Source organism: Columba livia, chromosome 20 (assembly GCF_036013475.1).
Source record: "Columba livia isolate bColLiv1 breed racing homer chromosome 20, bColLiv1.pat.W.v2, whole genome shotgun sequence".
NCBI classification, from domain to species: domain Eukaryota; kingdom Metazoa; phylum Chordata; class Aves; order Columbiformes; family Columbidae; genus Columba; species Columba livia.
Genome location: NC_088621.1, coordinates 3,592,493 through 3,609,854, shown reverse-complemented (window position 1 = coordinate 3,609,854; position 17,362 = coordinate 3,592,493). Strand labels below are relative to the sequence as shown.

Sequence of the window (17,362 nt, the reverse complement as noted above, 5' to 3'; positions counted from 1 at the left end):
CAGCCATGGTGGCGATGGCTCCGCTGGGAGACACAGCGGTGGAGGTGCCGTCCCAGCCGCCCGCGGTTCCGTGTCACCACTCTGTCCTTCCATCCCGCGCAGCTGCTGCGCAGGGGCAGCTGTGGTCAGAACGTTCCGTTCTGCAGAGAGTGAGCAGCTGTGATCAGCAGCAAAATCTGCCTCTGTGTCTGGACCTTGCGCTGAGGTTGCACCACCCAATCTCATGCTGCGGCACTGAGGTACTTTCCAACTGTGCGGAAGCGTTGGGAAGTTGTAACAAGGAGCTGTTTAGCGCAGCCTTTTGGCATCTCCGTTTAAGTCTGTGGTCTTGCAGAGGGCTTGCTTGGATGATTCACTTTTAATGTCACATTTGCTGTAAGACGTCTAAAAATAACAATTCAGTTGTGGAAAAATAGGCCCAAAGGGAACCCCAGGTCATGTTTTCTCTCAGGTGACCTGCAGGCAGTATCTCTGTGTTTGCTGTAGACAAATGTCGGGGTTCCTCCACCTCAGCTGTCCGTGGCAGTGCCGCATTAGCTTTTCTTCACTTTTCCCTGAATCATTGGTGTAATTTAAGCTTGTTTATTTTTCATATCTGCCATGAGCATGGAAATGAGAGTATCTTTTTGTAGGAGCCTCTTACATATTTTACAACTATTATCTGCCTCTTCTGTCTTATCTTCTGCAGACTAAACAACCCTATTGCTTGCAATCTTTCCTCATGTTTTCTAAACCTCTGGTCATTCTCATCACTCTCCTTTGGACTCTCCCAGTTGGTTCACTTCTTTTTTGAAGTGCAGTGATCAAAAACTGGAAGCAACTTCTCCTGAGGCCTGTCTGGGGCTGAGGAGAATGGAAAGATTCTCACAGGCTCCACTGTTTCCCAGGACAAGAATTTCTCACAGTACGTGACGCTCCTGTCTAATGTTCTTCTTGTGACCTACTATAGCTCCAGGGTTTTTTTTCTGAAGAACTGATACCTAATCAGTTAATAGATTGGTCATTTTTTTGTGCATAAGAAACAACCTAATTTTAATTGATCTTTCAGACCATACTGCTATACCAGAATTCATGAGCCTGCAGTGAAAAATAAAGATTTATTTTTATGTTTATTGTGAGGAGTATCTTAGGCTACAAACATTTACATCTTACACTGACAGTCACTTACTTTTGAGGGAAGGGAAGGGCCCTCTGTGTTTTCGAAAGCTCTGGCTAGTTCACTGCCAACTTTCTGTTCTTTGCTCTCAAAGCTTTTTGTAATACAAGACCATCTAGGTGAGAAGCCAGGGATTAAGCTATTGTTGCAGTCCAGTGGTGTAACGGCTTTACTGATCACTCTGTACCTCCCATTCTAGATTTAGTGCAGAGCTTTCACTTGTCTTTGAGAGACAAAGGTCTGTGGATCCCATTTAGCTTTTTCACAGCTATGGAGAGATTACTGAAGTGCAACTCTGCCATTTCAGTTTTGGGGACTAATACGCTCCTGCTGTCAGAGAACTTTCCAAAGGAGTGTTGTGCTTCTGTTTATTTTGTTATATTTTCTTTCCTTCTGATTCAGTGACATGAAACATTGTGTTCGACACAGCCATCCATGTACTCTCTTGCATGTCGTTGTAAAAGAACTAGCAGCGCGTATGGGAGAGGACATTCACTGAGCTAATAGATTTTTCTGTGCCTCTAATTAGTCTTTTGGGCAATTCTGATGGTTCATCCTCTCATTGTTTGTATGATTGATGATGACAAGTGAGTTGTTCAAAGACTCTACAAATTGTAACACTCAGACAAAATCATTACTTAGACACCGTTATACTTGCGTGTTTAAGATGTCAATCAAAATGACTTAGAAATGAATTAGAATTACGGCACTGTGAAAAGAAATCGGTCTTTTACCAACTGAATAGATTAGAAATAACAGCTCAGTGTAAATGTGTTTTGCTCTCTGTAGTAGCTGACTGTATTGAATGGATGAGGCCCAGCAGCATCAGCTATTCAGCTGTTTTTGCTTTCAAGAGCTTCTCATTTTTTCTTGTTAGCATTTGTATATTCCTGATGTCCTGATATCTCAAGCTGCAGAACATGGATCTGTTCCTTCGAGTTCAGTAGGAGTTGGGTATTCTGAGAACAGTGGTAGTGTCTGGATAAAACATCACCTGCAGTCAGCTGTGACGCTGCATTGCAGCAAAAGATGTTATCTTAAAACACTGGTGTCATTAACAGCCTTGCAAAAAATTGGTCCAAAATAAGTCCTGCTCTACTCACGCAATCTGGCTAGTGAAGGTCCATGCTTGAATTGATTTTATGGGAGCTGGAACTTGTAATCTAAGCTGCAGACTACCAGGCTGACGTGTTCCTCAGCAAACCCACAGATAATCATTGTCACCGTCTCCTAAAATCATTCACTCGCAGTCTGCAAGAAGACTTTGTGTTTTTTTTTTTCTAGTTACTCTTTCCCTCTTTGAAAGTTTTACAAAGCTTGCTAGTGATGGCTCAGATTGCTCCACTGCTCCAGAGAAATGCTCGATTTAGATGACTCACACCCACAACAATAAAAAGTTCTAGTGTAATTCAAGACAGCTGACTACAGACTTGAATCGTACATTAATACGCAGTGTTATTTTTTTCATTTTATTGCTTCAAAGTTAAAATTGGCTTGCAAGTACTGCCTTGCACAGGGCCACATTTTGGAAGGGGCCATCACAGCTCTGGCATGGACTTTGTGTGGCTGATGCCAAGAACAAATAAAGGAATGTCAGGGCAAGATGAGCAGAAAATAATTCAGTGAAGAAGGGGGTGGTGTTTTAAGATAATGAATCCTGTTTCCTTGCTAGTTGTTGGTCTCAGTCTGTTATAACTCTTCCCAAACGCTTCATCTAAATTAGCTTTCCTGGTTTTGGTTCTATAAGTTCTTTGCAATCCTGCCGTATTCGTTTCTGCCAGAATTTCCTCTGCGAATGATGCAGACTTGTAAGAAATCTTTGTCTTAAACCAGAGGTAGTTTCGATGGAATTCCTCATTTCTTCAAATCCTTTTAGTTGCATCGCTGTATTCTATTGCAGTGTCCTAGTGTGATATGACAACTGCTGCTTATTAGAAGTGTTATATTGTGAACTTTAATCACTTAAAGAATACACCATGGGACAGGCTTCTCCTGTGTTATCTCAACAGTTCTGGCCCAAGTGCTCTGGACTTGCAGTTCGGCTTGGCTCTGTGCGCCTGTCCTGGTGAGAGTGCGGGACGGAGTTCACAGCAAAATGTCTATTAGTGAAGGAGATTATTATTACTGATTTGTTGTGACTACTTGCTTTTTAAAAAGTGGACTAAGATCCCACAAACCTCTTTTGCAGATGCAACCTGGAAATTTGCCAGTGGTAACAACTTTTAGTCACCTCACTGCAAAGGCGGTTTCTCCCATGTTTATGAGAAGACCTTGCTTGATTGTTTTGTAATATATTGGTAACTTCCATTCAGAAAATGTGTAAGCAGTTAGTCCATGTATATGCACATCAGAAGACTCCTTTTTCCCCCCACAAAGCATGGTCAGCCTATAGAATTCACCAATAGATATATTAAATCTGGCTAAAAATGTAGCAATGTTCAGAAGTGGATGAGGCTTATACCAAAATAAGACAAAAAGCCCAAGCAAAACACTCAGAAGAGTTAGAAATGGTGATGTTTCAATGAATAAGACATTTACTAATCAAACAAGTGGTTGGAAGCAATTTCCAAAGCAGGTTATTCTGGAATTGTTGTCTGGAAGATCTCCTGTGTCTTTGGCAGAAGGATTTAACTTTGGCCAATCTTAAGATGGGGGTCCTGGAGTGTTTGGACCACTGATATGATTAGACATGGCAAGTTCTGATGTCCTTGCCAAATCAGCTTCTAAATGGCTGCGATCCACAGAGCGTAAACATGAGGGATGTGGTCAAGGTGGGCAGCACTTTCCTCAGCGTTTCACCCTGAGCTAAGCCGCGTGTTGCTCAGGTAAAAGCTCGGGAGTTTGTCTGCTGCAATGGATCTGTGCCTCAAATGATCCCCTTTGATTTAATGTGCGATGCTCAATGCTTTGAGAAAGAGAAGAATCCTTTCCAAGCTAACCTAATCTAAGACAGTCTTGCTGTGTTTGCTATTTTCAGGAAATTATTACAATCAAGGGGAGATTCGTAAGAAAGAACTGGAACAGAGTTGTTTTCTACTGGGGATTCCTGCTTCCGATGTAACAGTCATCGATCACAGGTAACCGGTTTTCATTTACAGCATAATTTAATTGCAGTTTATAAATAGAGGGTGAAGTTCACTTTAAACTTCAGTGAAAGCTCACTGCAATAATTCTAAAAAGTCTTGAGGAATCTCAAAAAAAGACCATATTAGATATTTTTGTTAAGTCTTAACATAAATCTAATCAATGCAAAAGACAATTCAAATGTATAGTGGGGATCATGATCCCTAGGTCTGTTAAGATCTGCTAATCCAGCATTTTGAATAATAACAACTGTACCTGTGGGGTCTGGCACGGTGTGTTTGGGCAGCGTGGTCACTTTTTGTTACACTTGTTGCATAGTTAAACTGACAATTACAAACTGAATTGTCTGTGGCAGGTTTGTCTGTATGCTTGTCCTTACAGGGTTAGTGTGCAATTCTGTTAGATTTATAATCTGATTTAGTCCTGGCTAAAGACAAAAGTGAATTGCAGCATTAAAGACAGTCTGCAATAACATGACAGTAAGATTATTTCAAATTAAACCATGCAAGATTCCTGTTTTCCTAAGGTGTGATGCTGTTTTCTTTAGTTGTGTGTAGATACAAAGGTAGCTGCTAAAGATGACACTTCTTTGTTTTGGTATTAATTCAGGAACTGTCTTCTGAGAAGGTGATTTAACTCTTTGAGTGAGTGAAACTCAGAACTAACATTGTAAAGGCCTCTTAAGTTGCCCAGTCACTGTCTATCTAGGCGTGATAGGAGCTGAACTGGATACTGCTTGCTGGGAAACATGTACAAGTGGTTGTTTCAATTCTGAACAACTATCAATCAAACAATCCTTAAAGAATATTTTTATTTATGAAGAAATAGTATTAATAGCAACATATGGATTTAAAGCCACAACAACTAGAAATGTCAGAGTTGAAAAAAAATCTGGCTTCTGGCAGGGCCTTTTCCCATGAACACATTTTCCCTTGAGCTAAGGCAAGAGAAACCACAGTCCAGAATATGAATCTTTTTGAGTTCTTTGCTTTTTTTAGCTTTAGGTTTCTCTCCAAGTTTTCAGCTCACTTATGAAAACAGCATAGGAGTTGTTTTTCCTTTGGAATGGAAAGAGATGTTTCCGTTCTCTTCTCATGAACTGGTTTTGGATAACATCAAGTTTTGTAGTACAATCGTATGGCAATGGGCAACACATTTTGGGGAGGAATAAGGAAAAAAGCTGCTAACCTTTGCTAAGCATAAAAGATTCTCAGTGAACCAACTTTTGAAATTAAACACAGAGCCCAGAAGCCCTCTGGCCTTTCTTTCATCCTCTAACGCAATGTGGGGTTGGTTACTGTGTGATGCAAGTTTCCCGATGCTGCTCAGTCATCCACCCCACATATACAATCCAGAGTATGAAGCTTTTTGCAAGTAATACTCTGGTTTGCTTTGTGAGAAGGTGGGGGCTGTTTCAAAGGAAGAGCTTAGATCATGCCTCTTATTACTTTTGTTATTTGTATTACATATTTATGTAAGTAATGACCGATACATGATTTCCCCCGGTGAATGCAGTGCCTGGAAAGACAGATCCATCCTGTTGCCCAGAGCTTCTGGGCATGGACTAGAACATACAACATTGTCCTTAAGAAACAGGCTTAGACTCGAGGTCTTTATCTTTGGGGTTAGACTGCTATGAGATAACCATCACATCTGACTTTGCTGTGCATTCAGGGAAGTGAACTGAAGTTCTTGCTGAATTTTGCTCAGAGCTTGTTTAAATAGTGAAGTGTGTTCCCAGTGCATGATTTACTCTGCACTCACTGACCATGTGGATGCTCTCTATGAAAACCATCTATGGGTTAGGTGTTAGCAAAATGGGAGAGGATCAGGAATAATTTCTAGATGTCACTGAATTTTTAGAGTAGATAATTTTGAGAGTACTGTTTTCCAGCGGTTTAGACAAAGCACTCAGACTTGGGGTTCTTGAAACTTACTCCAAGTTCCTGGATTCCTTAAGGTCAGTAGCTTTCCTGTGCCTCTGTTATGACTTCTCTAATTTATAGATGACACGAAAATATTTGCCAGTATGGCGTGATGTGAAACTTGCTAAATGAATAGTTTATCTACTGTTAGATTTCTGGGTAAATTCATGTCCATGGAATACAGTTTGGGAGGCTGTTCCTCTTTAGCATTTTGTCTTCTGTAGGCACTGTTTAAGAACAGAGCTCTTTGGCTTTCTTTGTTCCCTTCCTAACCCTTCAGAAGATAATTTTCCATCCATGTAAAGGACTAGCACATTGCTGCTGGCATGCTGCCCATCTAAGATTTCTTTTACAAACACTGAATGCGTTACATTATCCAAGCTGTGGATTTGTATTTTGGTAAGGAAAGCCCAAAGGATTGCTAGGTCTGGATCTGCTCCAGCCATTGTAGTGTGGAGCTGAGTCATGCTGCTTCATCTTTCTTTGCATGATCTACGAGTGAGTGAGCAGAATTTTCAAGATGTAAAAGGGGAAAAACATCTGAAAAGTGAGGTGATGGACTTGCTCCGTAATCTCACTTGGCCAGGCAGGTATGAAATCGATGTGTCATTTTGAATTGTGTGTGGACTTGTAAAGAGAAAGCTTCAGTCAGCCAGCCTGTGATGAAATCTGTGTTATAGCCCAGATCCTTCTGAAGTCTTTGTGCATGGTTGTGCTGGACAGAAAGTAAGACTGATTATTTGCATCTTTAATACGACAGAAAATATTTGGCCCAAGTTTGCACTCCAAAGAAAATAGCTGAGATTTGTGTAAACTACGACATTTTCCATTCACAGGACAAAGTCTTACTGCAAATGATGTTATATCTGCTTCCAAGTTTCCATGGAAATTGCACTCCATTTGCTTTTTTAGTGTTATTATTTCACTTAAGTCCAAAAGGCTCTGATTAGACAATGCACAGGAGAGAGGACATCTGCCCATGCAGAATCATAGGCTATCTGCAGATTTTTTTATGAGGCTGCAGAAAGGCTCTAATTATTTTTTAACATTTTGTCTTATAATAATTTGTTGCTGTTGGGCTTGTTTTTCTTTCCTGTACAAGGTAAATAGGCTTTATTGCACTTCTTCGTGTTTAATTTCTAATGAACTTCCTTTCACGAGCTCCCCATTTTTAGTGTGACATTCTGTTTTATTGCTAATTTAAAAGAGCTGATCTATGAGCTGGTGAAAATTGCTGCCATGCTTTATTCTAAAACAGCTGCAAATTTCGGTAGTGAGTGACGGGATTCTCTTCATTTTACGTATCCCAACAACACTGTACAAGTCTTTATTTCTTGCAGAATTGTCTTGATTTTAAAATGGCATTTGTGGGACCCGAAAAGCTTAGATGTAAATTGATAACAGGTTTAATGTGTGTTACAGGGAAAACAACCTACATCTTTTGAATCAAACATCCTCCTCCTGAATACTAACACACTTTACCGTTACAAGAAGGCATGAAGCCTTTGTCAGCTGGGTGGGTATCTTGGTGTTTATGTAATCACTATAGCCAAACTTCACTTCTGTTTAGTGTAATTCCTGAAATTTAAATTGTTTTATTTCTGACAAGACAATAAAATATTTGGCCACCTATTTTTATTTACATTTCTAAATAAACTGAGAATTTTTCCAAAATGTGTACCACATGGCAGCTCATGCTGATATTTTAAGACATCAGAACACTTCATAAAAAGGATTATATCAAAGTCTGCCTTCTGGCTTCTGCTTGTTGCTCTATGCAATAATTTAAGAGGAAATTCTTCTGGGGATTGAGATGTCTCTCAGCCCTCCAGGAAAGCTGCTGTCTGAAACAAAGGCTTGTATTGCAGTAAGTTAGGTTGAACTATTTTGTCCTAAATGAAATATTTTCCTCCATAAGGAAATCTGCCTTTTTGCTTCCCTGGGGCTTCTGTGAACCAGGTCCTTTCTCAGCCTTCTGGCATCATTAACTTCCTTGCTGTACAGAAAGGGGGAAGGGGCTGTGGTGAAAGGGAAAATGATCCTTTCGGTGCCAAAGGGGCACGTCCTCCAAATTACCTCTGTGGAGCAGTGAGCAATAGTCCTTTTCAAAATATTCAAGGATTCTCCTTCAGATGTCAACAGAGACCTGTCAAACCACGTCAGGGAAGTCACAGCAGGGTTTGATTAAGAGCAAGAGTCTGGCCAGGGAAGCCAAGGGCTCTGAATTAATGCAGAGGGAACTGAAAGAGTACTGCTAAAGGAGAAAATGTCTTTATGGAAAACAAATCAAAATACTAAGTGTTGATAGTTATAATTTTAATGCTCAAGATTATTTAAGCGGAATAAAAATAATGAAATACTGATCTGAAAACATAAAAGATGAGAATAGGGATCCCAGCCATCCCCTGAAGCTGAATCAAGTTTGATTCAACTTAAAAAAACATCAGTACTGGGAAGCTGATAGTAAGAAAAGAAATAGGGCTGTGCATAATCGCTGTGTTTCAGGAGTCTGGGAAAACTGGCCAGGGCTGGAGGGAGGGACATGCACTAGGAGTCATCTGGTTTTGTTCTTTCCTAGTTCTTACCTTCTACCATTCTTTCATTAATGGCTTTTAAAAGTCCCGCCCGTAAGTTAAAAGCAGCATCTGCTTGGAAGCAAAGAAAGCTTCAGTGACCCATCCTGAATTTGTGGGTCATTCATGTCCCAGCTTTGGCGTCTCCTGGTAACACAAACAGAAATGCTGACTGGAGTGATTCTGTCCATAGACCACTTGTGTTTGCGCAGAAGGAAACGTCTCTGGGTTTGCTGGTTTCCAGTATAAAATTCAGGGTTTCATATGAAAATATTTTGAGTGGACTTTCTTCATGGTGCTAATACGCTATAGAAAGATACGGTCATTAGATTAAAGCTATTTTCAACAGTTACACCCAAGAGTCCCCTTTTAAACATGTCAGACGATAACAACCTATTTATTTTGCCAGTTACCCAGTGGAACAATGCCGCGTGTTTTGCCAGTGGACACCCTGAGGAACTAATGGAGAGTGACAGGCGTCTCCCCTTTGCCCCCGGAAGGTTCCCTGCTCTGACAGCCCAGCAACATCTCTGGTACTCACTCATTTTAACCTGCAGCTGCAAGTGCCTTGCTGTTAGTTACAGGCAGACTGAGGTCTTTTATCAGAAAAGAGAAAACGGTCAACTCTTTTCCTTAAAACGTAACAGTTATATCAAATACTCACAGTAAGTTAATCAAGGAGGAGGAACCAGCGGAAGAAAATCTAGCAGGGGTTCAGCTTAAGCTTTTGAATCTCTGCATTCCTCCCAGTTTACTCAGGGAAAATATATTGCTATTTCTACTGGGAACACTCTTAAAAGCTTTCTCGCAATAATGGATTGGGCGTTAACGCCTTGTTCACAAGAACTGTGTGGTTTCTTTGTGTGTTCTCATACTCTTATTTTAATTGTAGCTGCAGTAGAAAATGTCGAGTGCCTCAGTTAAAATGAAGCTGTGATATCTAATGCTATGACATAGTTTGGAGACATTGAATCTCGAATCTGCAATGGACTCCTGTTTTCTGCATGTCAGGTGGTTACTGTGCTGGAAAACTGAGGGAAGGGGGTTTGCAGCCTCTCTTGGTCAAACTCCCTTTGGGTTTCAGTCTTGAGTTACCCCAATTTCTGTTTTAACTAAAGGTCAGGATTCTAGGTGTAGTAGGTAGCTCCTCCAGCTAAGGCGTATCTGTACTCACACTTTAGTTGGAGGTAGTTGCAGTAACTTCCCCCCAAGTTGCCTCAGTGTCTGGGAGACAAGAAGTTTCAGGGTGTCCAGGGGCCTCGTTACATTAAAACCAGTTGTTGGTTTATTCTGGTTCCCTTCATCTAACTTTGCTAGTTCAGACAGTCACTAGAAAATTTATGGAATAATCAATATCTGAGCCTTGGGAGCAAAGCCTTTATTAGGTTCATTAAAGACAGAATTACAAGGCATAATGTCAAAGGCTATCGGACCACTTTAAATGCTGCGATATGCCTTCTTGCTGGGTGCCAGCAATATAATCCTCATTTATTGAGCTTTTCAAAATTCCCATTGAAGTCAGAAGGCATCTCCTATGCTGGCAGCTCGTAAGAGAAGATGGGAAGCAGTGCACCCAGCCCTTGGGGTTGGTTGGGAGGTGTCCTCTTCGATGGCAGACTCAGGGCTCGGTTGATGAGCTGCAGAACTAGGGTGTCCTTGGGGCCTTTGGGACAGGACTGGGTGGTGAAAGAAATTCCTGATGATTTCGCTTCCCTCTAAAAATAATCAGTTGGGACCTTTCTGCATCTTTTATAGAAGACTACCATGTCAGGATAGAAAAGTAAAATTGCGTTGTGGATATCACTCCTGAGTAATAAAAGGAGCTTAGTTACTTTGATGTTGATTTAAGTATTTTATTTTTCATAGGAATAGCAATGTTCGGATTACAGATGCTATAAAGAGTCAGTGGAACTTTTGTGAGGACTTAGACTTAAAAATTCTCTGGTTTGGGTCTACATGTTTTGAATCTACAGCAACACAATTTTTCCACATAGGTGGTAGAACTGGAGCTGTAGAATCTTGGATGTCTGTCGTTCTTTCCTCAGAGCCACCTTCTGGTCTCATCAAAATCACTGGGGCTCAGTCATGGACTTCAGTAGGACCAGAAATTGTCATTGAAACAGTCAACTAGAGAAGACAAAGTCCTGTTTAAGAAATGTTAGTATGGGGAAAGTTGGAAAAGCAACTGTACAATGGATGTTGTGTAAAATGTGTTTTCTCTTAATGACCTTCCAGTTCAGATTGGCTCTGTTTACATACAAATCAAAAGCTGGTTTGTCCAACTGCCAGCACAGCAAAACTCAGTCTGGGATCTGAATATCCAGCTGTGTCTTTTGCCTCTGACATCCTCCCAGTAATAAAAGTTGTGTGACTGGGATTTGGCTACAATTGTAGATGATGTGTGAGCCAGAATTGAATTCAGCCTGCTCTTCCTCTGCAAGACAATAGAAGTTAAAACTTGTTTGTGTCAATAAAATAAGCATGTACAACTCATAACCCCTTTGGGACCAGATATGGTGAATAAGATGCTTTTTTTCCATCATCACATTTCTAACCCTGACCAATGTTAGTAATAATGCTGTGAGAACTCAGACTTTTGTCTTCCTCATTTCAAAGCTAGAGCGGAAGCTTTTGTGGAGTTTACCTGTGAAGATGCAGCATCCAGAGAACAGATGCAGTTACGACAAGCTTTGCAGAGCTGTCTAATCCAGGTTCTTTGTTCTTTGCTTTCAAACTCCCTGAAGGGTACGCTGTGTAAAGTGCTGTCTTTGCTCTGTGAATCTGTTCTCTGAACAGCTTCCCTGCAGACTGGCAAAGTGACAGAGATAGTAACTTCTTCACAGGTGACAATGGTACTACTAACAGTAGTTATGTCCCTGTTTCAGTCTTTTTTCCACTGGTATGTTAGTAAACTAGGCTGCTCTCAGACTTTGCCTTACAGAGGTTTCTATTTGGTAGCTTGTCAGGAAAGTGAGTGCTGCACCTTGTGAGGCAGATGTCAGCGGAGTGCGTGGTGTCAGAGAGGTTTCGGGTGCTGTCTGCATGGAGGCAAAGCTGTCTCTCTTTATAAGCAAGCAACACCTGATGAAACTGTATTTACTGTGGGGTCATCTTTCTTATAACAGTGCTGAAAGTTCTGGCTGTAGTACAGAGCTTCGTTGGCAATTTCACTTGCAAGTTGCACTTTGCCCACCTCATTATAAGGCTGCTTGTAAAGCTGTGTAGCAGTTGGGCAAGAGCATTTGCTATCTCCACTGTTTCCATTAATAAAACCCTATTTGACAGATGATTGAAAGCTCCTCCAGGTGACAGCGTCAGGGTGAACCAGCAAAGGTGTTTTCAGCAATCTAGAATCCGCGGCTCCCCAAATGCTTCTAGCTGATGGCAGTGGGGTACTGCTCTGCAGCAGCGTGATCCACAGCTGCCTTTTGAAGCGTCCTACAGCAAGAGAATTCCCATTTGTGTTTTCTTGGCTGAGTTTGTTGTGACATGCCCTGTTATTTTTGCATTCTGTGTCCATTCTGAAGTTCCCGCAGGCATCCCTTCAAATGAAACGTTGCATCACCGAGGAAGTGAAGCCATTAAAAGTGAATGCTTTCGCCAAACACTTGGAACAAATACAGTCAGTTCTCATCTACCCGAAATGGACTTGCAAGTTGACATTGCAAAATTTGGGAAGAACAATAGGCCTTTCTTGAGCGGTTTGATGCAGTTTTTCAAAAAGCTGAGCTGTGCTGTTATTTTTTTGCCACATCATGAGTGAAGGTTTTGTATTTGCATGGAGCCAATGTGGAAAGGTTACCAAGCAAAGTTCTTAGAGCACACGTCTCCATACTTCAAAATCCCTTTGAAGGAAGAGAAATTTTAAGTTCTCTGTGGAACTCTGCTAAGGTCTCTGACCTTCTCTGTGTTTTACTTTCACGCTCTAATAATTCTGCCTTTCTGCGGAGCCGTGGGATGGACCAATTACTGGTTACATACTACTCTCATGGTATGGAACACTGTAAAAGCGTTAAGGATCTTTATTAGAGTTTTCTTTGCTAGTCAAAGGGTTAATTTCCTTTTCCAAAGAAGGAGATCTGATTTAGGTTTGGCATGGGAGGAGGGAAGACAGAGGATTTTGTTCTGCAGGAAACTAGGTCAGCAGGTTTTTATTATCCTGCTCGACAGCCCAATGTGGTTTGCATTTAGGAATGAACTCGGTTGACATTGTGTATGGTTGATTTCCTCTTCCCAGAAAGCAGGCCTCAGACATCACTCCATACATTATGGCTTTCCCAAATCGAATGCAAGAGAATATTTAGCTGAAGAAGATCAGGCAGTTGTGAGTTAGATATGTTTTTAGAGCTGGCTGTCAGGAGTGCCTCAGGAACACAGAATGAAGTCCAAGATGTTTTGGAGAGGAGGAACAATAGGGCTGGAATCTTTTCAGTCACTGAAGTGCATCAGAATCACAGAGATCTTCATTGTTTTTACAGCCCATCTACTGATGATTGTTCTTGTAGCCTGTAGCATTGTTTTGTTTTTGCTTGGATGTGGTCAGATTCTGATCTCGGTCCTGCTGAAGTAAACCTGGAGGCATTCCCTGGCTTTCTCTGAAGCTACTGCCATGTGTGGCTGAGATCACAGTGTAGTCCTGCAGGTAACTTTTATATAGGGAGTTTTCCATTATAACTTTTGGACCATCAAGACCGATAAAAGATTTGAATCATCCAGAATCTTTTTCACATCTTCCAGCTTTCTCAACCATACACCCTGGACTGTATTTTTTTCCTGGGCAACTGAGGGTAGATGTCTGTGTTCTTTACCTCTGCCTATTGAAGACCAGATTGTGGCAGACATCACGCATCTTGGACAATTCAGGCTGTCTTTCTTTGCAGAGTATTTTCACTTTACTGAATAATGTAAATCCAAGTACTTATGACTTTAAAAGAATCTACTTTGGTTTGATCATAGGGATCAGGTAGGGGTGATGGAGCTTAGAAAGGCTGCTGGTAACATCCAGGAAAATTTCTGAGTAATAGGACTGAAGGCTGAGCATCTTTTTCAAGTTTTATAGTCTTGTTGTTTTACAGGCTTTAATGTGAGTTAATGGCTATTAAGCGTAATAAAACCATCTAATTCTGTCCTGTTCTAGTCTTTATTCAGTTCTGGCATCGAGAAACCCAGACATTTTTGTAAACCAAGTTTGGCTTTTAAAGCTGAACAAGGAAAATACAGGCAATACTGAGAAGAACAGACAGCAGTAGGTTGCCAGCAATTCCTGGAAATAATGGAGTTTCACAACCATTCCCTGCAGATTGGACATTTAGGGAGGCAAGATATCCTTGTGGCTTACATAGAGAGAATAATAAAAATGCAAAGTGTGTTGAGAAGGTTTATTATGGTAAAAATTCAAATACCATTCTAGGGTTTAAACCAAAGAGCAGCATATCAAATGCCTCAAAATGATGACAGCATAGAAATTATACAGGTCAGGAAGTTGTATACAGCCTCTCCTGAACTTGCTTTTAATGTCATGATAGGCTGTACATTTTAGTTGTCCAGTGCCTTTGAATCTTTAAACAGTCTCAGCTGCAATAAATACACTCATGTAATCATCTTTTGAAATATGAACATGTTAAACAGGGCTGAAGAAAGCTGGTATTTCTGTAATACCCTTGTGCTCTTACACTGTTGGCATCTGTGACCGAGAGCCAAGAAAACGACAGCGCACGTCAGGCTGAGGGGCAAGAGAGGACTTGGAGCAGGCGGACAAGTACACACAATAAACATCTGAGCCAAGGCAGCGTTTTGTAAATTGCCTTCTATATGATGAAAACAGAAGAGGTTGTAGGAGAGTGTCCATAGCTTCATTCAGGGATGACAGATGATTTCATGCAAATTTGCAGTGGATCAGAAAATTTCACGATGTTGCTGGAAGACTTGGGTTGTATTCCTTTACTCCCTAAATTGAACCAAGTTGAATTTAAACTCTTAGTTCAGGAAATGAGAGATGGAAAATACTCTCCCTCTTGTAATGGCTCTCCAGAATGTGCATTATGTCTCTTGAAGCCATCGGCCATATGAAGCTTTTGGGATATGACTCACAGGATAAATAAGTTTGGTTGTTCTCACTGTGAATAAAAAGGATAAAATCCTACCTTTTCATAAAGGCTTTTTCTTCCCCCAGAGTGGCCAAAAAACATCACAAATCATTAGTATATCAGAACTGTCACTGAAAACACACTAGCTTCTGGGTTGAAACAGCAACTGTTAATAGCACTCAGTAATGCCATGTGTATGAAAAATGTCTGCAGCCACATATTTGTGCTCTTTCAGATGAATCAGCTCGAGGGTTTCTAGACTGAAAATGAGGTTGGTAATGCAGAAGAGCAGTGCATGTACGTCAGCAAATGAACAGATGCTTGCGGAAGACTGCGGGATAAACAGATGCCGAGTAATGCTGGTGTACAAAATAAGCCATTTGTGCCCATTTGGGAGCTCTGCTGCGTAAAGGATGCAGCCCACAAATTTAAGTAGGTTATGATGTTCTCCCCTGTGGCTGGGGTTAGAGGCCAGTCCAGTTCACTGCAGAGTAGCCACTCTGTGGAACAAACATGAAGCCACTAAACTAAAATCGTCTTTCAGAGAGCAACATCTTCATATGGGTGCATATCTTCTTTGTTTTTAAATGTAACCCTGTCTTTACCAATTAAAGTAGCTATTTAAGGATTAGAATATGATCTCTGGGCTATGAACACAAATCATGTTTATCCCTTTTGTGGGATAAAATATATTTAGTCTTGCTTTATTTGTAGTTATTATTCCTTCTTCGTGTTCTAACCAGTAATTAACCCTATCCTTTGATAGTTTTTTACGGCTGGGAACAGGCTGACAAGAATGGTGCTCTTTGTTCTGCAGTGAGGAGGAAACCATGCCAGATAGCAAACCTGTACCTGTTTCCCAAACTGAGGTAACCATCTCCTGGAGCAACCTCTGCACCAGGAGACAGGGAACAGCAGCCTTCTCAAACACAGCTGCTCACTGCCTATCTTTGCTGCGAGTGGAAATCAGTTAGTTGATTCGTTTTACTGACAACTTATTCCAGGCAAAAGTTGCCAGACTGAAAGCTCTGGTGAAGGGTAGACGTAGGTCCCACTCAGTGTTACTCACAACGGAGTTACTCTACACATCAGTGCGTGTCGATACACTTCGTTGTTGCTTCAGGTTGATTGCTTATATCTGCAAGATTACTGTCCAATGTGATAATGACTTTTGGCTTCTCTCCTTGGGGGCCAATAATAAGATTAATTAGAATAGGGGTAAAAATATATTAGTTTTAAGGCAGATACATTTTTTCCTGTGATTCCTTGTCTCTTATTCCATCCCAGTCCTTTATGCATTATGGTCAAAGAGGTGCTGTGGAGCAGAGTTGAAGACCCTTTTTGCAGAGTCCTCATAGCCACGTGTAGTGCTCTTGAGGATCTACAAGGAGGTAAGGAAGGACTTTCTGTCCCCATCCTCGTACATCCTTATTCCAGGAGAACGGATATGCTCTTGGAAGAACAATCTGGAGCAGCGCTCTGCCAGCACAGGATGTTTGATATCCAACACGTCCAATGCCCCCTCCCACAGCGGCTGGTTCTGTTGACACGCAGTGTCCTTCCCCAGTGATCCTCACACAGCTCACAAGTGATCTCTGCCTCCACGGCAGCTCTGACACTTGCCACCTCCAGCCAGCCTTGGCGGTGGGACTTTCCTGGTGACCTGTATTAACCAGAAGTGTCTTGGGAGGTTTTCCAGTTCTGCCATTCTGCTGTCCGTGCTTACAGCTACAGTAACTAACTCCTGACATTTATCCCCAGCTTGTGTTCTGATTGCTGCAGCTTGCTGCCTGTTTGCACATGGGGCCCTCTGATAAGGCAGGCATTTGACCTTTCTATTCTTAACCCATTAACATTTAGAAGAGCTGCTCTCCTCACCTCTAGAAGCTGTATTCCCCCCTTCCCCCAATAACCCTGTTGCTGCCAGATAAGATTACGCCTGGGTTATATATTGATCTAAAGCAGAGTGCCAAATGTAGGCCAAGGGCAAATACTGAATCTATATGAGTGAGTTCACATGCTTTGGCTCTGCAGTGAAAGGGGAACGACCGATGCCTCTTTTTGCTCTCTCAGCAGAACCTGAGAACAGGCACAAGGCGGTCGGTTCTATATCACACCAGTGGAATGAACACCCTGGCTGCAGTGGGTACCTGTCCGATTTGCTGATGTGCATCTTCACACTGTTTCCTCTTCTTCATCTGTACTTCAACAGATGAAGGGGTTGAAGTTATTATTACACACAAAATTTGTGGATTTCATTGTAAGCGAAAAGTAGCACCTCATGGCCAGGGATCAGTGCAGTGCTGGGCCCTCACCGCGGCGTTGAGTCGTAGTCACTGTTGCCATGTCAGAGACAGTCGCTGGCTGTGTGAGCAGCCTAACTGAGAGAGACAAGGCATAGGAATGGAAGTGCTCCCCACTGGAGCTTTTGGAGATCCTGATTTTGTAGTTGTTTTTCTTTTTTTTTCTCCCCCCCCCACCCCCTTCAAATGTTCCATTGAGTGAGTTTTTTATCAGTGACTCAGACCAAAAGAAAAG

General features: G+C 41.6%; 1 protein-coding gene across 3 annotated transcripts in view; it reads left to right on the top strand.

Annotated features, from left to right (window-relative positions):
• Positions 1 to 17,362, top strand: part of PIGL (phosphatidylinositol glycan anchor biosynthesis class L) — a 49,484-nt gene that overhangs the window by 741 nt on the left and 31,381 nt on the right. For all 3 annotated transcript variants that reach the window (XR_010467266.1, XM_065036393.1, XM_065036394.1), the window contains exon 2: positions 4,134 to 4,233. Coding sequence is in view for 2 of the 3 variants with exons in the window: in XM_065036393.1 (XP_064892465.1) it covers positions 4,134 to 4,233 (100 nt within the window). In the remaining variant the exon portion in view is untranslated. The remainder of the gene's footprint in view (positions 1 to 4,133; positions 4,234 to 17,362) is intronic.